Here is a 23,195-nt window from a genome sequence, read left to right on the forward strand (position 1 = left end):
TTTGAGGATGAGGCGTAAAATAACCACGAGGAACAAGAACCTTTAAAGTTTAATTCTGCACACATGACCAGTGATACATCAACAGCACCCCCATGTGGCTATAAGTTATATCACATACATACAACTGCCTGATAAAAACACAGCCACACCCACAGATTCATGGATCAATAGTGAAGCCTCTTCAAGCCCTGTGGACAAGTGTTGAGAATAAGCTTGTGTGCTAAAACATGTAAACAATGCAGCTTGTTGGTACAATGTAATTATGATGTCCATGTTAAATAGAAATCCATCTATCTATCCTTGTGACGGAGGGAGGACAATGTCCCTCTATCGCTCTGTCATTCTATCTCTCCATCTTGTATTGATGGAAAAATACAACACGTTATGCAGTCATTGTCTTTTCACAGAGGTGATGTTTTATCCATGTGAAATCTTCAGAGATCAGTTATGACATGCATACATTTGATCTTGAGAATACAGGATGTTATATTTTTAAGGTAACAACTTTGAAACATTGAATGAGTCATATGATGCAAACATCATACACCATCTGTACGGACATAGAGTGAAACACAGTGGAGCAATAGGTCGTTTCTGTAGATGTGCTAAATTTAAAAAAAAAATTGTTGTGAATCTGAATACTGGTCAAAGATCATTCAGACTCAGGTCAGATGCCAGGTCGAGGTTCACTATGTTGTCATGGAGATCATCATCATCGTCGTCATCTTCCTTCTCATCCTGCTGGTGTAGATCCGCAGTGGACAGGTGTGAGGGTCCAGACTGATCCCTCGGATGCTTGTGATGAAGATCTGACAGAGGAGGACAAAACGTTCACAGATCTCCATAGCAACCACTGTGTGTGTGATTTTTAAGGCATGTATAACCCCTGCACTCGCATCCTGGCTCCCTGTTGATGAGAATTCATTTAAAAATAGTAGTACTTGTTTTCATGTCACTCGTTGTTTATCCCCCTCTTATTTATCTGAACGTGTCATCCCCTATCCCACTCAGTGATGAGGACGATCACTCAGATCCTATGAGTAGTCTCTCCAGGTCATCCCTCTGCGTCAGCTGAAACTCAGGGGGGACTGTACCTTTTCAGTTGCTGGCCCTTGTTTGTGGAATTAACTGGCTCCACTCTTCAGAGGTACAAACTAACCACATTTATTCAAAGAAGAGCTCAAACACACCGTTATTCCCTGGCCTTTAAAATGAGCCAAAACAAATCTAATACTTGATTAAGAAAATAGGTTTTATTCAATGTGTTAAATGTAATTATGTTTGACTTTAATGTTTATCTGTTTAATGATGCTGTGTCGATTAAGCACATGTTGTGCTGTTTAACATGTACAACATAAAAAAACTTGACTTGGTGTGTGTTTGTGTGTGTGTGTGTGTGTGTTTTTGTGTGTACCTGCAGGGTCTCTGTAGTCAGTCCAGGACAGGTCATCTGAGCTCACCTCATCAAGACTCGGCGTCGGACTTAAGTCGTCCGAGTCCATGTCTGAGTCCTCCTCAGGTCTGAGTCCTCTGAAAGGGAGAGAGAGGAGCGGGGACGCCCCTGAACACAACACAACAGTTACACTCTGCTCTGTGTCTGTGTCTGTGTGTGTGTGTGTGTTTGTGTCAGTGAGTACGAAGCTTGTTCAACATACCCAGGGTATCTTTGGCATCGTTAACCCTAACATAAGAGGTCTTGCTTACGGTCCTACAAAGCTGTTTATCAACCTGATAAATAACCCACGAGTTTCCAAGAGCGTGTTCACATAAAGGGGTAGAGTTAGCTTCATCTAACGACCTATACCAAGCATAACTATATTAATAATATAAATAAGTTTAAGACAAACAGGCCCCCAAAGACAAGTTACACAGCTGCAGGACAAATGGCAGATAAAGGAAAAAATGGTGAGTATTAAAGTCCAAACTATAGCTTATTATATTTTTTTCCCATCGTTACTTCACCCTATAACTGATGATTATAACTCCTGTTTTTTCTCCCTTAACTAAATGTGTTTCTCTAACTCTTTCACGTGGTGTGTATAAGAGTTTGAAAAGGTACATTCAGCATGGGGAATCTCTCACCTGTGTGTGTGTGTCTGTGTGTGTCTCACCTGGTGTGTGCGTGTCTCACCTGGTGTGTGTGTGTGTGTGTGTGTGTCTCACCTGGTGTGTGTGTCTCACCTGGTGTGTGTGCTGAATGCAGAGGTTCTCTGAGAGTCCTGATCTCTTCTTTCAGCTGTGCCACAGTTGACCTGTTTGAATGGATTGATTATTGTGTTTATATGAACACGCACACAGACACACACAAACACACACACACAAACCTGATCTGTTGGACTTCTCGGTGTGTGTCAGAGACAGTCTTTGTCAGATCACAGCTGTGAGACCTGAAGCTGTCAGTCATCTGCTCCACCGTCTATACAAACACAAAGTACATAGACAACACATACATGAACCACACAGCCACAAAAAAAGAACACAGGAAATACACACATCCAGTTAGTTATACAGTTATACAGTGTGTGTGTGTGTGTGTGTGTGTCTGTGTGTGTGTCTCTGTGTGTTGTACTGGTGTGTATTAATCGGTTTGTTAAACAATGTCATCATCGTCCCTTATTTATTTGATTTAAATCCTCAGAAACACATCGAGGGAGAACCCTCATGTGCAGTGGTACCGAGGTACAGAAACAGTACAAGATACAGATAAAACAAGAGAACAGCAAGAATGCAACAGAAAGTACATTTATTTAAAAGGCAAAAAATATAATGGAAGAGAGTAAAAATAATAATTAAAAACAATTAAAATGTTAGAAGCAAAAACAGATAAAATCAACATTAGAAAGTAAAACTTGGAATGGTTCCAGTTTTGTTGATGCGTTGATCTTAAAATGTTTTTGAAGAGAATCCTGTGTTTGATGCGTGGAAACTAAAAGCAGACCTTCCTAACTCTGAGTGGATTCTAGGAACCTGCAGGGTGAGCCATGACTGTGAGCATGTATTGTGGATACCCTCGTTAAAATGAAGCATAGATCAAAGTGTAATAATATATATAAATGAATGTGCTGGTCTCTGTTAGTAGTGAGAGCAGGCTGATACAGAAGACAATGGTGTGGCCTATTGGTGTCCAATAGCTGTGTCCAGAATAGAAAGATTGCAGCGTGATCCACTGCAGCCAAAGGTTTTAAAGTAGTGCTGGCTGCACGTCCGTAAAAAAACATCCCATAATCAAGAACAGAAAGGAAAACTGCCTCAATAATTATGTAATGTGGCCACTTACTAACTACGAGCTCCCAGTAACAACTGTAGAGAAGACAGAGCGAACCATGACGTCACACGTGAAGAAATGGCTCGGCGTTCCACGCTGTTTAACTAACATCAGCCTCTCTGGCAGGGGTCCTTTAACTGCCTATCACAAGCCTCAGCAAAGAGTACAAGTGCTCTAAAGTAATACCACAGATGACTTTAATGGACTCCAGAGATCAAATCATCAGCAACGCTGCTCCACCCCTGTTGACTGGATGGAAATGGACACATTGGGGAGAGGAGGCTTTGGCCTTATAGGAAGTAAAGCCAACTTGGCGTAAGGCCTCAACATCAGAGAAGAGAAAAAATGGTGGTCGACGAGGTGCGCTGTCAGGAGGAGGCAGAAAGAAGAGCAGAAAGTAGGGGCAATGGATGAGATGGGAAGGCCTGGAAAGGAGAAATCTCAGCTGGAGGGAGCTCTGGGAAATGGAGGCAAGCACCATCAGCTTCATCATCAGAGCCACCTATGATGTTCTCCCAACTCCTAAAAAAACCTCCACCAATGGTATGGCGAGGACTCAACCTGTGCCCTCTGCCCAAATCCAGCAACGTCACCGACCACAGAAAGCCTCTCAAGTCCTCAATACACCAGTCTGAACTGCTGAGCGGGCTTTTCCAAGCCAGCAGTATCAGCCCCAAATACCAAGGAAGGGACACGTCACTGACTATCCACGAAAAGTCGCTGAAGGAGGGTGCCCACCTCTCTTGCTCACTTCCTGGATCCTGGATACTATCACTTAGATCCTGGATACTCTTCCTCCCCTCACCCAGTTCCCAACCCTCCAGGAACAAGGTATGTGGTCAGCTCTAAGCTTGACTCAGGGAAGAGGGCGTCCCCTGCCCTGCATAGTCCCATGAGCTGCACCAGTTAAACAACTGGGCAATTCTCATGATTGGACATGGGACACAAGCTTAGGTTTGATCACCCTAGAGCTGGCCACCTTTAATGAGGGTGTCTAGTGTTAAAAGGCCGAAACACCCAGGAACTCAAAGGTACACTACTGATGATGAGCATTGGGTGGGTCATGATTCTTAGGAGTCCCTGACTCTTTTCTATGAGTCCCTGACCCTCTCTAATGGGTCCAAGTCCATGACCTACTCTTTATAAGAATGGTTGTTTCTTATCTTTTTGATAATTTGAGTCCCTATTTATAGGTAAGTATTGGTTTGTGTACATGTAAAGCACTTTGGTCAGCTGAAGCTGTTGTAAATGTGCTATATGAACTTGATTTAACTTGACTCTTGCTTGGATTCCCAAGATCTACATCTTTCACATGTCTGAGATACAGCTCTCATGCCACTCTCAACATCAAGGCAAACCTCATGTGTATTACCACCCATTGGCACAATGGACAGTTTTCTATCATGTCTTGTGTTTCATGATTCTTTCCTAGTAAATGAAAGGAAGCAAGATTTTTATTTATTTTATGTACTTTATTTATCCCTGAGGGAAAAATTGAGGTTTGTTTATGTAAGAGATTTTCTGTGCTTTAAAAGTAATCTCTGAAGACACTTATATTTGATATTTATAATTTTACTCTCTCAATTACTGTATTATTACATGATCATAGTCTTTGTACTGTCCAGGACCAGTTTCAACCTGAGCAGATGATTCTGTAAAAGGTTGAAAGCTTTCTGCAGACTTTCAGTTGCATCATGATGTGATGTTTACAAAAGAGGACTTGACACCACCTATCTTGACAAACTGGAACTTATCAGAGAGGTAATTATGAAACCACTTTAAACTATTGCTACCAAAGCCTCAATTATGGAGTGGTTCACTGTGTCAAATGCCTTGGACAAATCTACAAACATTGCCACAGTGCTGAAATAATGTTACAATGTGTGTATTATAAAGTGTGTGTGTTACTGTGTGCATTTACCCTGCAGGTGTGTTGGCCCTGCCTCCTGCTCTCTCTGGTCTCCCTCTGGAGGTCGAGAAGCTCCTCCTCCTGCACCTCTGTGACACCACAAAACACACATTGACCCTGTTCAGACTGTGACTTCTCTCCTTCACTCTGAGCGTCTCAAGCCGTTTACACATTCACACTCTTGAAAATCAGCAGATAATTTGAGGAGGACACGGAAGTGTCGGAAGTAGCAGGCAAAGAAACAAAGCCTATGATGCTATAATGAGAACGTTTGCTCTTTATATCAACTCTACGTGTAGTTCAATTGAATCACAATGTCAACTAAAGAGCAGAGAAAAACATACTGGCAAACAGGAAACATAATGCAGCTGTTTAATTACGTGCACAGAGATCGTAGTGGTCGTGTGCAGACTCCAGTCACAGGATATAAATGTTACCATCTACTCCTACTGGCTGAGGTGAATTCTCAGGATAATATCCTGCTGCATTCTCGCATCGGCACATTTAGGGGCTGGCAGGAGAAACTCCAGGTAAAGTTCGAGTGAAATTTTGGCGTTTTGCTTTCAGGAAATATCAGGAATTTTTCAGGATTTTTTTGCAAAACCCTATTGGAGGACTAATGGGAGGATGTGCCGTCTTCAGAGATTGTAACAGAGGTGTTACAGGGGAGAGGTGTCTGTCAGGTGTGTGTGTGAATGAGAGAGAGAGAGAGAGAGAGAGAGAGAGAGAGAGAGAGACTCACTCAGGTGTGTTTTCAGCAGGTCCATGTCTTTCCTCAGGTGTTGGAGCTTTGGGTTCAAACTTAACAAAACACAAGAACACTTTCATTAGGTCTTCTCTCTAAAGACACACCCACCCCAGCTCACAGCTACACCCATAATGCACCTGTCCTCCATGTTGCCCAGCAATGTGGCTCCTGTGAGTTGTCCTCGCAGACTGCTGAGCTCACATACCCCCTCCTTCCTCCATTCCTCCTCCCTCCTGTCCCTCAGCCTATGCACCTCCTCTGAGAGAGAGAGACAGATACATATGTGGTCATTTGATACAAAATACATATGTTCATTTTGTTCTTTAATTCTTTGATAGAAGAGATTTTAAGTTTCACTTCTGCATATATGTACAGTTATGTTGAATTTAGACATAATTAATTACCTTTTCATGCTCTTATACATGGTGAACATTCATATTTTATATTTCATTTCAGTTTCACAGGTTGTGTCTGGAATTACCTTGTCAGGATTCTGTACGACAAAGACAGTAAACAGCCTCAAATTTACTTCATCGTCTTTTTTCAATCTTTTCAAGAGCCAACACATCGGTTTAACTACCTTTCACATAGTTCAGACTTAACGGACAAAGGCAACAGAATATCAGAAAGAGGGGAGGAGTGAGGGCGGGGCTACCTGTGATTGACAAGTCACTGACATGGTTTCCTGTCAACTCGGACAGAGAGAGTGTATCGGTGAACTAAATAGACTAACCCTGCCCACTTCTCATACACAGTGTATGTTATGTGATGAGTGTTGTCAGTGAGTAGTTGTTGTGTAGCTGTGATGCCAGCAGCAGGTTACCCTGTAGTTTCTGGATAAGGCTGCGTTGAAGGCATCTCTCTGTTTCCATGGTGATGACTTTCTGCGTCAGAGACTGAATCTCCTAAAAGACAAGAAACATTTTCTGTGATGGCATCACTATAACACGTACATCTGTCTCTGTACACACATTTGCGGTGGGCAATATGTCCCGAGATTCATATCACATTATGTTGTTTTTTGTGATAAGGATATTAAAGAGGATTGACCCTCCTTCTCCTGATCAAAGGAGCTTGTTTGACTAGACTCATTTGTTGGTGTAAGACCAAAGAAAGATGTTTCTAACTACACTGTGTCACTGTGCTGTTATGTATGTTGTAGCTTCTTACTGAATCTGTATGATGTTAAGTTTCTCTCCTGCAGAGGTGGTAAGCTAAAAGAACAAAGATTATTTCACAATAAAAGGGTTTCAACATCATATCAGGGGACCTTTATGGTTAAGGAGTTTATTAATGATATATAATTATTATTATTTTACTATTAGGAGAAATTGTCAACGACACCAAAAGGAATTACAGTGTTTACAGCATTATTTCATTTCACCACAAATCAGGTAGACCTGTTATAATGGAGATACAAATCCAAACTCATGTCATGGAAGAACATCATACAGGTGACATTTTTGAAACTACGTAAACACCACGTAAACACACCTGTCTCTGTACACATATGTCCCTGAACACATCTGTCTCTGTACACATCTGTCTCTGTACACATCTGTCTCTGTACACATCGGTCCATGAACACATCGGTCCATGAACACATCGGTCCATGAACACATCGGTCCATGAACACATCTGTCCCTGAACACATCTGTCTCTGTACACATCTGTCCCTGAACACGTCTGTCTCTGTACACATCTGTCTCTGTACACATCTGTCTCTGTACACATCTGTCTCTGTACACATCTGTCCCTGAACACATCTGTCTCTGTACACATCTGTCCCTGAACACATCTGTCTCTGTACACATCTGTCCCTGAACACATCTGTCTTTGTACACACCTGTCTCTGTATCTGCAGTTGGGATAGCAGAGCAGCCAGGTCTGACCACTGAATGCGTTCAGACAGGAGGTTCTCTCTGTGGAGGTGGAAGGAAGGAAGAGGAGCAGGAGGGTCCGGGTCAGAATCAATGATTGTCTCCTTAGAAGGAAACAAATCTGACAGGGAAGAGGAGGATCAATCAATCAGACTGATTTAACACACTCACAAAGACACACAACACGCACAGTTGACCCACCTTCCCCTCCTGATCTCAGTCTCTCCTAACAAAAAGAAGAGGCAAAAAAGCACAGTAGCCAGTTACCGATTGTCTTTTTACAGTTAATACAATGAACATGTTTCTGAATCAAGTGAGTGGACTGTTAGTGACACCGACAGGCAGCTGCAGTACTGACAGCCCTAGTTCACAGGTAATGTCACCTGTTAAACCCACGGTGAGTGAGTTACATTCATGTTGAATAGGATGACGATGTTTTGATGGTACTTACCCTCATCTTTGCCACGCTGCCATCAGTCACAGAGAGGAGGGAGCTCATCTGTCGGTCCCAGCTCATGACTCAAGAGACAAACACAAACACAGTGCGTTTGTGTTTACCTCTGATGTAGGTGTGAGTGTCCTGACAGAGTGTCACACTGAAACAGAACACCTGACAGAGGTGTTACCCCAGACAGGTGCATCAGTATCTGAACATGTTTGTGTGAGGCTGCATTCTGTGTCACTGAGAAGATTAAATTACAGACAGAAGATTTTATAACATCAGTTGATCGTTGAGATGAGAAGCCTCATCTCTCACACACAGTCTAAGCAGGATGGACGACGACTCCCTGTGACTTGTTCAGAACTGCGGAATTTTACAGTGTGTTTAAACTCTTGACTAGAAGAATACACGTGAAGGGGGCGGGGCTTACGTTAAACGGTGTTAATGTGGTTCACAGTTAGCTAAAGGCAGTTAGCAACAGCAGCGGTTAGTAACGTCTTTCTCTCGGCATTTATAATCTTCCTGGCGTGTTGTAACTTTAATAATATGTCTGTGTGAGATAAATTATAATTAAATAAAGGTACCACTAAAAAAAGACTAAAACGCATTTAAACTGAAGAAAACATTGTTACGGTTTGCTTCAAATCGAGATACTCACTGAAAACCTGACGTGACGACTCCACTTTTAAATCAAAGAGCACGTAACAGCAACGTGATGACGTAAGACGCAGACCGTAGACGTCTTTTGATTTCACTCTTTCACACCTATTTTTCTGTATTGTACTGATCTACATTCGTTTTATGTTAATTATGCAAACTTGGAGGACCTTGTCTTTTGCCCTCTTGGTGTAGATATGTTTACACATTTATTATTTAACCTGTATTAAACCATGAAACCAACATAAAATTAATTAGTATCTCCTTCACTTAAATGTAGGCTGTTTGTTTGATGAGAATAAGTCAGCGACCGCGGCATATAAAATGTGTACGTAACTTTTGTAGTTTGTCAAAGAACAACATTTCCCACAATCCATCGCGTTGTGTTTGCAAGCAACAATGGCGGCGTCCTCAGACAGTGTGGACAAAATAACCGGACCTCTGGAGGAGAGTTTATCTGGACTCGGCTTTGAGGTTCATCCTCTCAAGGTGTGTGTGTGTGTGTGTGTGTGTGTGTGTGTGTGTGTGTGTGTGTGTGTGTGTGTGTGTGTGTGTGTGTGTGTGTGGGGGGGGGGAGGGGGGGGGGGGGGTTCTCTCACGTTTTATTTAATGGTGTGTGGGTTATGTAACTTTATGTTTAGTGTTTAAGTTAAAGAAACTTTGTTAAATAATCTCACTTGAACACAGCCACCTGCTGAATGGACATGAAGTTGAAGAAAACAGTCATAATAGTTATATCACTTATTATTTTTTGACGTCACCAGGTTAACTCTTCCAGACTGCAGTCAAGATAAGTGTGGAAAATGTAAATATGTACTATAATGTTTAAAAAGCCTTTAAGGGAAACGATTATCTCTTTACATATGTCACTCCTGTTAGCTGGTATTACTCTGTCGTTCTGTCTAACTAAGAGGAAGATACACAGAGATAAAGAGTCTGTCTTAAGTGGGCAAACTCTCTCTCGACCTGTCCCTCTCTAAACTGGGCAGGTATGACACTCAAGTTCTCTGCATCTGTCTCCCTCTCCAGTTGGTTGCTATAAACTCTCTGTCTCTCTTCCTGTCTCCCTCTTAGATTTCCTGGTATAACGCCGTCCTGCCCCCCTCCCTGGCTCTGTCATATCCTGAAGACACTTTGGCCGTTGTTGTCTTCAGCACTCCGTCCATGTTTGAAAAAGCCTTCATGCCCTTCATGGAGGGACAGGGCTTTGGGGGTGTGTGTGACCCTATCGATCAGTGTGTTAGACAGTGTGTGTCCTCTGCTGTGAGTCAGGTCAGTATGTGAGACAGTTTGTGGCTTCTGCTCTGTGTGAGACATTGTGTGCTGTGTGTTGAACAATATTAGAGAAATAATTAATGTCTGACTGGTTACTGTATGACATCTCATTACAAACTAATGGCTTCATATTTAACTGTGAACGGTCTCTCTCTGTCTTCAGTGTTTTCCGGGGCAACAGGTTGAGATGATTTATGACTATGAACTGATGCCCAACAGAAGGCCTTGTTTTCTGGCTCAGACAGCGGCCCATGTGTCAGGCGGAGCATTTTACTACCAGCAGAGTGATATTATAGAGCCACCATGGACAGACAGAGTAATGAATAATTAACATGTATGAAGTATTGAAAACCTAGATTTAAAAACAGTTTATAATTACTGTGTGTGTTTGTTTGTTGCAGAAGATGTTTGGGGTGTGTGTTCACCCTCGGTTTGGGGGCTGGTTTGCGATCAGAGCTCTGTTGGTATTTGCTGATGTGAAGGGGGACTCCAACATGCCGCAGCCTCTTCCTGTAGACTGTGTGCCCAGCAGGGAGGGACGGGTCAAGCTGCTGGAGGCCTTCAACCTCCACTGGCAGGTAGAAACCATCACTGCACCTGAGACATACCTCACACCCAGGAACAGATACCTGTTGTATAAAGTGTTGGTGTTGCTGTAAGTCGTCCCTGCAGTAAAAGTGTTGAAAGAAATCCACATTCAGCTGAATCTGCTGCCTGTCATACATCAGTCAAGTTGGCTGCTTCTTTTTCATCCGTGCGGCACCAAGTTCACAGCTCACAGACATCATATTCACTTTCTGTCTCCACGCGTCTTTGACACAGTTTTCACAAGGTTACAACTGTCCTGTGTCTTAACACTTCTCTGTTGACCTCCTTGTTGTTTGTGATACTAAGTCTCCCTGAATTAAACTCACTGTACGTTTGTAAGGACTTTTTTCTGTCTTCAGGACTGGAGTTACAGAGACATCGTCCCGCCGGTTGAGACCTACTCTCAGAGACAGAAGGATTACTTTTCCTGTCCTCCCTCTGAGCGGCTTGCTCTGCTGAGGTCGTGGGGTTTCCTGCAGAGAAAAGAAGCAGCTGATGCGACCGCTGAGACTCAGATGACGCTGAGCGGACACGGCTGACAGAGAGAAGGAAGACTGAACCTGTGTGCTCTCTGCTGGATGGACTTCAAACTTTATTTAAACTCTGATGAGCAGACTTTGATCAGAGCTTGTGAGAGTCAGTGAACCTGCTTTTAAGGTTTAAGGTGAACTGCTTCTGCTTCGTGGTCAGGGTTACACACAAACATTGAATTCACTGTACACATCAGTCCCTTGGCTACATTATTTCTGCACATTTTTACTGATATACAGAAACTACAGGTGTTGGAGTCTACCTGTATCTCTTGTCTGTCTTCACATCATGTGTCTGTAGCATAAGAGCGTAAACACTTTACTCTCTGAAACAGATCTGGTTGCTTGTAAAGTTGAGCCATTAAAAAAAAACTGAAGAAAAAAGTTCTAATTTATTTATTTCAATCAATAAATTAAGATGCTTTATAAAGTTTTTATTCCTCTGTCATTAATGCACCAAAACATTAAGTTTAATAATTCTCTACAATCTCTTCAGCAGTTTGATGTAATAGAGATGTAAAAAAATTATAAAGCTCTTAGATTACATTGTGAAACTGAAAGAACTAATACAAATCTAATTAAGTTCCAATTAAGACCTAATCAATTTCAAATAAAGATCTAATACTAACATGTAATAAAGATATCAAACAGACGTGATAAAAATCCCCAAAAGAGCTTATTAAAATCTAATAAAAAGAAATGTGTTAATATGAGCAGTTATCTGTGAACATCGTGTTGAATCTTTAAACAGTGTCTGCACTTTTTAGAGGATCCCGGTGTAAACACACACACATAAAACACACACATATAAAACACACACGTATAAAACAAACGCATTAAGTGGCAGAGCTTTCCTTTCTTCTTCTATAAAAACACACCGACGTGGCTTCTTTACTGCTCTGCAGTAGTGTCAGTGTCGGCCCATTCTCCTGTTTGACCTCTAGATGTCAGTCTTCTCTTCTTAACATGCACACAGTACTGAGATTAAACACTGGCTGTTAAAAGATGGATTGAGTGAACCCAATGATCCTCAATTTATTAAAATGATGAACTGTTCTCATGAATCATGTTTAGCTGACGTCTGAATTATTTTTCTGTTTCTCTCTTTTCTCTACTTTTTGTCCCTCTGAGCATTCCGTCCATCACTTCACTAGAAACTCTTTCTCTGCCTCTCACGCTCTCTTACTGCATGCCTCCCTTCCAGGCTGTTTACTGAATCAGCATTTCAGTTTGCTGCATAGACGCAGAGCGTGGAGTTAATTAGCCCCCCCCCCCCCCACCCCCCTCTGTGTATTTGTCCTGTAGTAACCCTGCTGTAACTCTCAGTCAAACATCTCTAACATTTATTTATTGTTCAGTTCAGTCTGACTAACTCTGTAACTGTTTAACTGAAGCTCTGTGTCTGTTTGTCACTATTGCTCCATTGATAATCCTCCATTGGACGCCAGCCAACCATTTCTCAACTGGATGCTTGAACAGGACCCGCCTGCTGCCAGAATGGGAAAAGTAAGGGCCGAAAACTTCAGTCCATCTTGACTCTGACCTCTGTATAATAATGACAGTTCAGTACCTTCACGCAGCTGGAGTACAGCTGTTTCCCTTTACTGGAGTTAAATGTTCCTGTTGCGGGAGTCTTCAGGGATAATAGTCACTTTCCTCTCTCCACTCCTGCACCTCTGGACTCACATTAAAAGAAGGGAAGACATATTCATGTCCCTCACCCTACTGGTCCAGCAGACATTGGCTCTGGCAGAGAGGAAAGAAGTGGCTCCAAATCCCAGGCCTCGGGTCAGGGGGTCAAGTGAAGCTCAGAGTCCTCCAAGCATTGATCACAGACCCCCTGACCAAAGCACATAAATTAATAAAAAATTATAAAAATTATAATAATAAAATATAAATATTGATAAAAGTTCAAGTAAACTCTTGTATTTCACATTTAGAGGAGGAGACGAACACAAAATAAAAAAACAACAGCAACTCAAGCACTAAGATGAGGGTCATGGTTGAGTTGATCCCCTGCACCGTTTTCCCCGGTTTGTCTCATTAAGCCTATCTGGAAATGTTCATTTTCATTGTTCCTTTTGTACCTTTAAGATATTTTTATTTTTCACAATGGTGACATGTTTGGATGGATGGATGACATATTTCCATAGACCTAAGGTCTCTTCTGTCCTTAGAGCCTTCTGGAGAGTGCTCACCGTCTGAATAATCTTCTTAACATCTCATATTTCCCCTGACCTGCCAAACGAACTATACATCTTTAAAAGAATGCAAGTCTGTATTCTGAGACTGTCTGCTGAAGAAACATTGCCGGAGTCAACCTCATCGCTTGTCCACTTTACTTACCTCACTGTTATCTGAGCCTGTACCAGCTCTGTCTGCTGCCCAGCTCGAGACTGCAGCTCCACCTGTCCTGCTGTAGCCTCAACTCGTTCAGATTTACTCACATTTTGACCACATATTTATTTCCAATTCTGGTGCCATAAGTCGCAGCGATTCGGAAGCCTCTGAGACACCGGTGCACCCTCAACACGAGACATAGAATAACCAAATGTAACAGAAAAATTCACTATGAGAATATCGCACTAAAAAACAACATGATGTGATTCACAGCGGTGCCAGCGGGGGAGAACAGGGCTGTGTGTGTGTGCTTGTCTGCATGTGTGTGTAAGCCCCTTTTTGACCAAAGGTCCCCGTAACTAAAAGGGTACAGGGGTTTTCTTCAGCTAAAAGGTTCCTGTGGCCCATAGTGGTCAGCCAGGGTGTATTGCTTTGCAAATGATTTCATTGTTTAACAATGGAAAGAAGATAAGAGCTGTGATTAGTATGTCATTAGAAAGTAAAGAGTAATGAAAAGTTAAAAGAAATAAACTGGCCAAAAAACGGCATTTAGGAAGATGAAACATTTTTACCCCTGCAATTAATTTCTTAAAGTTACTGGGGCAGCAGTAGCTCAGTCCGTAGGGACTTGGGTTGGGAACCTGAGGATCACTGGTTCAAGTCCTGATGCGGAACAAAAATCTAATTGAGCACTGCTGAGATGCCCTTGAGCAAGGTACCAAATTCCCACAAACCCTGCTGCAACCAGCTCAGGGGGCACTTCCAGCTGGGGCTGCTGCTGTACTCTGACATCTCTCCATTAATGCAATGCTTGTGCATGTGTGTGATTCTTGCGTGTGTGAGAAGCACGTCTAAAATAACAGCGTGCGAACCACATTTTCACCCAAGGGGATTAATAAAGTATATAAAATATATATAAATAGTACTGTGGGAAAGTATTTTTGTGATTTTGACATTTAAATTGTGGTGATCATTTTTAAATTGGATTTCTGAAAAACATCAGTCAACAACAGCAACCAAAGTTAGAATATAATGGGCTGAAACACAGATTTTAATGGACAATAAAGTACACAATTCACTTGTTATTTTGGCCAAACAATTCAAACATAAATGTAGAGTATTTCTTTAGAAGTCAAACCAAGCTCAAGAGATAAACAAAACTATAAAGGTTTTAAATCCAGATTAAACCTCTGTCTAATTCTTTTTGCTTATTTGTTCTTTAAGTCAGTCTAAAACAAGCATTTGGACCTTTTTACAATTGTAACAGCCAGACTTTGATTAAAAGGAAAGCTAAGGACAAACATTGGGCTCTTAGCTGCAGTCTTTTAAGCACAGTGGGTGATATAAAACTTTGCTGTGCCTGACCAATCAGAGCCATCCAGCTCTGCAGGTAGATTTTTATACCCAGACCCTGATAGATTTGGTTGAAACGGAGCATAGTTCTTCAAAAAGACCATATAGTTATGGTGGAAACATGACTCTTTCGGAGCTCTCACTGCTGTGCTCCCTCTCACTTACAGAACATCATAATAATACAATGTAGATTCACAGACAGGAGCACCAACATTACACTTCTAATGAATCAATCTGAATGTCTTAAGGCATGATGACGATGGAGATCTGTTACGGCGCTGTTGCATAATTGCAATATGAAAAGGGCTACAGATTAAGTAAAAAAAAAAAAAGAGGAAAAAATTAGACCTCATTAAGGACACACAGCAGGCGTGTGTGTGCGTTTGTGCGTGCCTTAACCCCTTGGGAGGTTAATAAGGGAAACAGCTCAGATTGAGGTGAAGGATTCTCATCAGAAATGTTTAAATCAGGAAAGATGTCGACAAGAGGCAGAGAGCACAGGGACGGACTGCAGGAGGGATGATTGTGAGGGGAATAGGGGTGACTTTGAGGGGAGGGGGTTGACTGTGAGGGGAAATTTGGGGGGTCATGAAGGTGGATCAAATGTTGGTAATGTGCTTTTAAAAGTGAAACACATGATTTAGACCATAAAGACGTGTGTCATGATGTGGGGGAGGCGGGCTCCTTCTGAAGGGTGAGGTCATGTGTGTTGGGGGGGTCCTTGGATAATGTGCTGTGATAATGAGCTGTTAGTCTCAAAGGAAGAAGAGCTCTATTCTGAGATTAATGTGTTCACACACACACACACACACACACACACACACACACACACACACACACACACACACACACACACACACACACACACACACACAGTATGTAATCATTGTATCTCCACTTATCATGTCTACTTTAAACTAACACAAGATAACAGTAATAGAACTCTGTTATCAGAGTCTTGGGTGATAAACGTGCTGTGAGCAGGATGTAAAGCTGTCAGTGTGTTAATGGTGTTAGACTGAATGTTACTTCACATCAACCTGATGTCCCTGTTAAACCAACTAAACAGGTTTTTTTTTTACTAACTTTGAAAATGTTTTTTAACTTAATTGTGTTGGACACAATGTCGAAACACGTTTTTGTGTATGTGTGTCTGAGAGAAAGACGAGGAGAGAGAAAGTCCTGGTGACACAATTTACTGTCAGGATCGATTGAGGCTGCCTGGATCTGGGATCAGGTGTGGCTCTCTGGCCTAAACGTGTCTTGTCTACAATCCATCCTGTACACACAAACAAACAGACACACACCCACACACTTATCTGTACTGAACCTCTTCCTCCTACTCCTCTCTGCAGCAGCCGACCCATCCTGCAGAGGTGAGCAGATAATAAAGTTGCACCTCCTGCCAAAAGACAAGAGAGAGAGAGAGAGAAAGAGAGAGAGAGAAAAAGAGGGAGAGAGAGAGAGAGAGAGAGATAGAAAAAGAGGGAGAGAGAGAGAACATGAAGCAAAGAGCAAGGTAGGAGGAGTAAATGTGAGAGAGAATACAAGACACTGTAACATTCCAGCTCTCTCGCTCTCTCACTTTCTCTCTCTTTCCTCTTTGCCAGCACTGTGCTGCAGAGCCCCCACACAAACCTGAGCAAAAAGCGGGCCACCAAACTGCACCACTATGCACCCCACTCCCCTCCCCTGACAAATTTTTTGATCGATTTTTTTGAAAACACTCACAAACTGTTTGGTCTCCCAGGTTTACATCCTCTATAAACATCTCACTGAGCATGCTTAGTCGTGCTTCTTCATTGTGACTACATATGATTCATAAATCTGTATTCTCAGCAGGAGCATAGTTCATTAAATATTAAACCTTTAAGGATTATACAGAGTTACATCTGATCTTGTCAACAGTTTACAGACTGCTCTTTTGTCAAAACGCTCTATGGAGGAAACTCTGTGGGATCAGAGGGATTTATGACTGCAGTACCAAAAGGAACCACTAGAACGCTGAAAATGAAGCTAAACTGTCATTGTAGCCCTTTTCATAAAAAGGCAGTTCAGTGCCCTGTATTTTGCACTCCTGTAACATCTCTTCTTCAGTATGAACGGGACAGAGGCATAACAAGTGGACCAAATTGTCCCAACACTTTGCCGCCATCAGAGAAAGTAACAAGGCTAAGCTATACTCTACATCCGATGCACATGTACTCCATATTTTCTTTCCGTAATCCTCCATATTTCTTCAAGTTCTCTGGAAGATTACAGATACAAACCAAACTTTGCAATACCACCAGAAATCATTGGGGGCTGCACTGAGCACTTCATGTCAGTGAAAGATAAAGACACTTGTGTTAAAATGTTGGAACCTTTGAAATAAAGATTGTGTGAGTTGGTTATGAACTATAAACATGTGATGTTATTTTGCACAGGAACATCCAACAACATCAGAGAAGCTGGGCAGAGATCTCTGTGAAACAACGCCTTCTGGAGGATGCATTGTTTAACATCTATCCCAACGTAAAGGATGCGTGGGTTAGGGTTACAACGTTTAGATCAATTTGTAACTTTTCCACCGTCCTTTGTGAATGCTCTGGTCCACTTGTGGTGTGGTTAGCTTCAAAGTGCACGATTTCGGTTAATAAGTTTGCCAAACGTGACTAATGTCAACAATTCTTCAGTCCAACTTGTAGTCAAACGTCCACATGCTTGTGCTAAATATGGTTACACATTGCTCCAGTTGATATGTCAGTTTAACCTGACACAGCTGACATTTTATATGTCCATGTAAAACAGTAAATTAAAACACTGACAAACACGCTATACTAAATGCCAATCTTCCACTGTTGTGTTGTTTACGTTCGAGTCATTGTGCAGCATTAGGCCAGATGCAAACGGCCAGATGTCAGTAACCCACTGACTGAAGCTACAGCCCCAACTAGTGGCAAGTTGCCATACGTGTATGTACACAACATTTGACAAAGTGCAACAATCGCATCAAGTCCATTAAACTTCATATGTGAAAGCAACCTTAAACAACATGAATTCACAGACTGGGACCAAAATCCCCTCATAATAAGATCAATATGAAAGTAAAAAGACCTAAATACAGCACAGCTTTGTTACATTGCTGTCATTTTAATTTCAGTACTTGAAAAAGTTTCACAAGTCACTACTTCAAAGTAAGAATGTTTTTTTATTGCAGCAAAATTAAAATAAAATTTGACAGAATTGAAATGATCAATTTTTATCTTGAACTGTTTATTGCTTTATGATACAAAACTAAAGACGCTTTGAGTTCACATTATAGACTTTATCAGCAGCTATCAATAACACACACAGACACACAAACACACACATACATACAGACATACACACACACACACACTATTACATTAAGTAACACGCTATAGCAATAAGTAACACACACACACACCCACACACCCACACATGCTATAGCATTAAGTAAAACACACACAACACACACACACAAAGGATACAGTCACACTGTGCAGAGTTAACGTCAGACTGAGAAACACCGAAATACCCTCTGACTGACAGTCATCCACCGGTCTCCATTCATCTGACCATCACTGACAACAACTGTGACTATCAATGATACCACCTGTGACCATCACTGATTATTTATCCACCCTGTCCTCTTGAGGACATTTGTGCAACATCTGGATAAAAACCTCATCATGACTGAGGTCAGAAGTGTTGAAAAATAACTGCAACACTCAATGATATCAAGGTGAACGGACATACCACTCACTACACCTGTACACGAATGCAGGTAAATGCAGGTGTTCTATTGTTCTTTTATGACTGCTAGTAGAAATCCTTAAGCACACGTTTGTGTTTCTAGTCAGAACAAATCATCATCTGTTTTTTTTCCATTCATTAGAAAACAAAAACCTACACTAATGATACCTTCCCTGACCATCAGAGGGATCAGTTCCTCCTGTTTACACACACACACACACACACACACACACACACACACACACACACGCGCGCGCACACACACACACACACACACACACACACACACACAGTGTTATCAAACCTCCACAGGGAACCATCATGATGAACAAGCACTACTGTTAATTTGTTATTATTACATTCAGCAAGTGTGTGTGTGTTTGTGTGTGTTTGTGTGTGTTTGTGTGTTGTTATTGCTGTCAATAATCTTAATTGCTTTTCATTGTGAAAGTCTCACAAACTCTCTCACTCTAACAAAGAGGGCGAGACAGGATGACACAGCTTTTGATCTCCCTGTACTTCTACATGTCTTTTCTCACGTCCTTCTGTCCTTGAATCCACATCATCTTGTGTCATTTTATCCTCATATCCTTGTATTCTCATGTTCTCATATACTTGTTTCCTTTTGACCTTGTGTCCTCATGTCCGTGTTTTCCCATGTCCTAATGTCCTTGTGTTCTGATCCCGTAGTTCATCAGTTCCTCACACCTGCATGTTCGGTTTGTTCAGGTCTCCGTTCCCCTGGTTCTCCCCTCCCCCTCCTCCTCCGAGCCCCCCCCTCTCCTCTTCGTCGTCACTGTCCAGCTCCTCACTCTTCCTCTTGGTGTAGCGCTCGTAAAGCACCATTAGCACGCCCATCACCCATGCAGACACCGTGCCCGCTGAGAAGATGACGAAGCCAATGGCAATAAAGAACAGGTAGTCCCAATAACCGAGGCCCTGGTGACAGTCGGCCCGCAGCTGCATCCCGACCTCCGCCAACCGCTGACCAATCAGCTCGGGAGGGCTGCTACACACTGTCTGACCTTCATCTGAGGAGAGGAGAGAGGAGACAGAAGAGGAGGATGAGAGGGCAGGAGAGAAGATAGGAGAGGAGAGGACGGGAGTGAGGAAAGAAGGAGAGGAGAATAATTAGAGTGATTTAAAAATATAATGAACACAAAAGTTATTAATTACTCAGACACACACAAACAAATACACACACAGTGGAGCGATAACCTTTGCGATTAATGATCCCAGAAGGCGCTGTAACCACCTCCTCTGTGTATGTGTCTGTGTGTGTACACACACACAGACACATACACTGTCACAGTGATGCAGAGAGAGGTGACCCCTCTCATGATCACATACAGGTGTGTGAACATGTGCAGCTCATAACAAGCAGCATGTTAATGAGCGGACGTCAGTCTTGACCTCACAGAGACTCTGAGTTGGGAGGTTTGTGCCTGTTTGTCTACTCTGCTTTCAGGACATCATCATGTCAGTTTTTCTGGAGCATGAGTGGCTTCAGCGGAGCAAGGATACGGGAATGGCAAACACTACCTATTAAAGCAAACTGGACCTGAAATTGTTTGACGGACTATTAGTACAATACCGCCTCAATCCAGCACAAACACGGCCCAGGACCCACAACTCCTACTCCACCCACTACATCACATCTGTACAATAACATCCGCCCACTACATCTCATCTGTACAATACACTCATCCATTTACTACATAGCATTAAAACAATAAACATATAACCTCCTACCATACATCTGTACAATTCACACATTCACCCATCACATCTGTATAATAAACACATCCATCAATTACATCACATCTGTATAATAAACATCCATCAATTACATCACACCTGTATAATAAACATATCTACCTTCTTCTACACATCTGTATAATACACACCATATTACATCACTGCTATTTGATAAACATATCGGCCCACTCTAACATACAGTATTAGTAAAATAAACATCATCTGCTACATTACATCTGTACAGTAAACACATCCTACTACTACATCACATCTGTATAATAAGGCTGCAGACTCTGGCTCTGTTCCTGCTGCAGATGGATGATTATAACTCTAATGATGCTCATAAAGTGCAGTCATGTGACCACAGAGCCAAAGGTGAGAACATGAAGGAGAGTGATAAGAGAACAATGAAGAGGACCCTCTGTGATTGGACAGATTAAAGACTCTTGAGACTATTCTTTATCTGGGCTCAGAGAGCAGAGAGAGAGAGAGGGGGGGGGGAGCTTGAGAGAGAGAGAGAGAAAGAGGGAGAAGGAGAGAGAGAGGAAGAGAGGATTTCTACAGTCAGCTGTGTGTGTGGGGATTCTTCGTTTCTACCAATCACAGGACAGTCTGCTTGGAAATCATCCAGAGTTGCTCTTTAACGCATGTTCCTCAGAGCATTAAGTTAGCTGATGGTAGGAGCATCTAGGGGGCAGAACATTATGTTAAAAAGACACTGCGATTGTAGTGTTTACAAGATAACCAAGTAGCAGAGAGTCTGATGTTTCTGAATTCTTGCCTTTACATTGATGCCACCTGTAAACGTATGAAGTTAGAGAATAAACAGAGTCGAGAAGAATACTGATGAGCAGAAAGGAGGATGAAGCAGCTTCATTATGAGCATGACAAATGCACCAGTCATGTGAAATAAATGTCATAACAACTTGGAATGGAAATTTCCGACAGCTTTCTCGACTTCACAAAGGAAAATTGATGAGTTGGCCGACAGGAAACAGTTTAAAGAGATTTGAGTTGGTGTGAAAAATGTGACTGTTTGGATTCCCACCTGCAGCGCACCTTGAAAATATCAGGACATCACTATTTTTTGTCTTTACATATGTGTTAACGTTCAGATTAAGATTCAAGAGGTGGCTGTTATGATGTTTGATATTATTGTGTCATAATCCTTAGGTATGGTCTCAACTTGACGTTTTTGTAGCTAATTTTATTGGTTATAAACATGTTGTTGTTTGATGAACCTGATACCTGAAACATGAGACCATCAGATTAAAAATTTAACCTTCTTCTTTGTTTCACCTGTCTGCAAGGTGTGTTCAGACCTGTGTTTATATACTAGAGGCACACACACAAGCTTATCAATAATTGATAATATGTCTGTATTAGGATGAATTGATCCGTCGGATCATAATAAATGATTTAATGTCAGTGCTCATGGTCTTTGACTCAACCGTTTCTGTCTGTCAGAGTTTATGTTGATCAGTTTCTGTGTTTCCTTGTATCAGTCTAACGATCACTTTCATTCACTAGTTATTCAATTAACCCAATCTCCCTTTATTTGATTATTTTGTTTTGATTTTGAACTGGTACACCACATTTAACCCTGTTTCTAAATTTAAATATTGAAAAATAATCATCTGTCTGTTAAATGTGTTTTTCAGTGTGAGCTAGTGATGTTGTTGATGTTACTGTTGTTGTAACAGTTAATATTAGTGTTGTTATTTTCATTTCCTGCAGGTCAGGGCTAATACAATGGAGGAAGTGCAACAGAAGCTAAGGAACAGGACCACTCCTACCTCATCACTTCAATCACCTATGTCTAATTATTTCTCTCACCTGTATCATACTTGTGTGTAATAACTTGCCTGACCTTTCTCTCCCGTCCTTCTCAGTACAGTATCTTGCCCTCGTCCCATTTCTTTCCGCCTGTCTTCTCTTCTCTGAACAGGAACCACAGCGGGATTCTTAACCAGACCTCACCCTCAGTGTGACCCCCATCCTGAGTGTGACCCCACCATCGGCTCCCTAATGCTCCACCTGCCTTCATCTCACTAATCCCTCTCTACCTCCACTCTCTTCATCCCACTCTTTCCATCCTTCAGCATATTTCAAATAGACTACTTTAAACCCTGTGAACAGTGGTAAGATAGAAAACAGAGAGGTTAGAAAAACATAGAGGAAACAAAACAACACTCATTCTGATCCTCTTTGTGTCTGTCTGCCTCTCTCTCTAGCAGACAAACTGAGCGACTAACTCCAAACAAACTGTGACAAAAGGAAAAACCCAAAGACAGACACACACGCACACACCTTCAGGAAACATCAGGGTGAGATAGTGCTGGACTCACACACAGAACCACACAAACGAACACACACGAGTACACCTGATTCACATTCACAGTAAAAGGCAGTGACAGCAGAATTCTCTGTACATTAGACTCAGAGCCTGCAGTCGCAGAACAGGACACACACGCACACACACACATCTTATATATATATATATATATATATATATATATATATATATATATATATATATATATATATATATATATATATATATATATATATATATATATATATATACACCCTGTTCACTTTGTTAAACTCGTTACTTTTTGCCTACATTACTCTCTTTAAACTCACAGGATATTAAACATGACACATTTTATGCAGTGGGTCTAGCTCCAG

At 41.7% G+C, this 23,195-nt stretch overlaps 3 protein-coding genes across 3 annotated transcripts in view; 1 reads left to right on the forward strand and 2 right to left on the reverse strand.

Annotated features, from left to right (window-relative positions):
- Positions 1-31: 31 nt before the first annotated feature.
- LOC306828766 (uncharacterized protein) lies at positions 32-8,990 on the reverse strand. Its single transcript, XM_079351399.1, has 12 exons — positions 8,903-8,990; positions 8,254-8,321; positions 8,004-8,028; positions 7,769-7,923; positions 6,746-6,827; positions 6,060-6,180; positions 5,917-5,975; positions 5,187-5,263; positions 2,325-2,416; positions 2,182-2,252; positions 1,415-1,561; positions 32-809 (listed from the first exon to the last, which is right to left on the reverse strand). The coding sequence occupies exons 2-12, from the start codon at positions 8,317-8,319 to the stop codon at positions 646-648; spliced, it is 1,059 nt and encodes a 352-aa protein (XP_079207525.1). The 5' UTR covers positions 8,320-8,321; positions 8,903-8,990; the 3' UTR covers positions 32-645.
- A 255-nt stretch (positions 8,991-9,245) lies between these two features.
- On the forward strand, positions 9,246-11,731 carry mmachc (metabolism of cobalamin associated C). The gene is made up of 5 exons (XM_079351406.1): positions 9,246-9,390; positions 9,976-10,173; positions 10,340-10,492; positions 10,578-10,754; positions 11,124-11,731. Exons 1-5 carry the CDS (start codon positions 9,301-9,303, stop codon positions 11,301-11,303), a joined length of 798 nt encoding a protein of 265 aa, XP_079207532.1. The 5' UTR covers positions 9,246-9,300; the 3' UTR covers positions 11,304-11,731.
- A 6,735-nt stretch (positions 11,732-18,466) lies between these two features.
- lrrc52 (leucine rich repeat containing 52) overlaps positions 18,467-23,195 on the reverse strand; it is a 7,812-nt gene continuing 3,083 nt past the window's right edge. Inside the window, exon 2 of the mRNA XM_079351019.1 lies at positions 18,467-19,777. Within this exon, the coding sequence (XP_079207145.1) occupies positions 19,449-19,777 (329 nt within the window). The 3' untranslated portion in view covers positions 18,467-19,448. The remainder of the gene's footprint in view (positions 19,778-23,195) is intronic.

Source organism: Symphodus melops, assembly GCF_947650265.1.
Source record: "Symphodus melops genome assembly, chromosome: 8".
Classification (NCBI taxonomy): domain Eukaryota; kingdom Metazoa; phylum Chordata; class Actinopteri; order Labriformes; family Labridae; genus Symphodus; species Symphodus melops.

What these genes read in the sequence shown, in the direction of transcription:
- LOC306828766 (XM_079351399.1), bottom strand. Translation starts at nt 8,319, where the DNA reads ATGAGCTGGGACCGACAGATGAGCTCCCTCCTCTCTGTGACTGATGGC. An exon ending in CCTTATCCAGAAACTACAGG is followed by an intron (nt 6,181 to 6,745) that starts GTAACCTGCTGC and finishes TCTCTCTCTCAG; the next exon opens with AGGAGGTGCATAGGCTGAGG. An exon ending in CTGGGCAACATGGAGGACAG is followed by an intron (nt 5,976 to 6,059) that starts GTGCATTATGGG and finishes TGTTTTGTTAAG; the next exon opens with TTTGAACCCAAAGCTCCAAC.
- mmachc (XM_079351406.1), top strand. Translation starts at nt 9,301, where the DNA reads ATGGCGGCGTCCTCAGACAGTGTGGACAAAATAACCGGACCTCTGGAG. An exon ending in TGTCCTCTGCTGTGAGTCAG is followed by an intron (nt 10,174 to 10,339) that starts GTCAGTATGTGA and finishes CTCTGTCTTCAG; the next exon opens with TGTTTTCCGGGGCAACAGGT. An exon ending in AGCCACCATGGACAGACAGA is followed by an intron (nt 10,493 to 10,577) that starts GTAATGAATAAT and finishes TGTTTGTTGCAG; the next exon opens with AAGATGTTTGGGGTGTGTGT.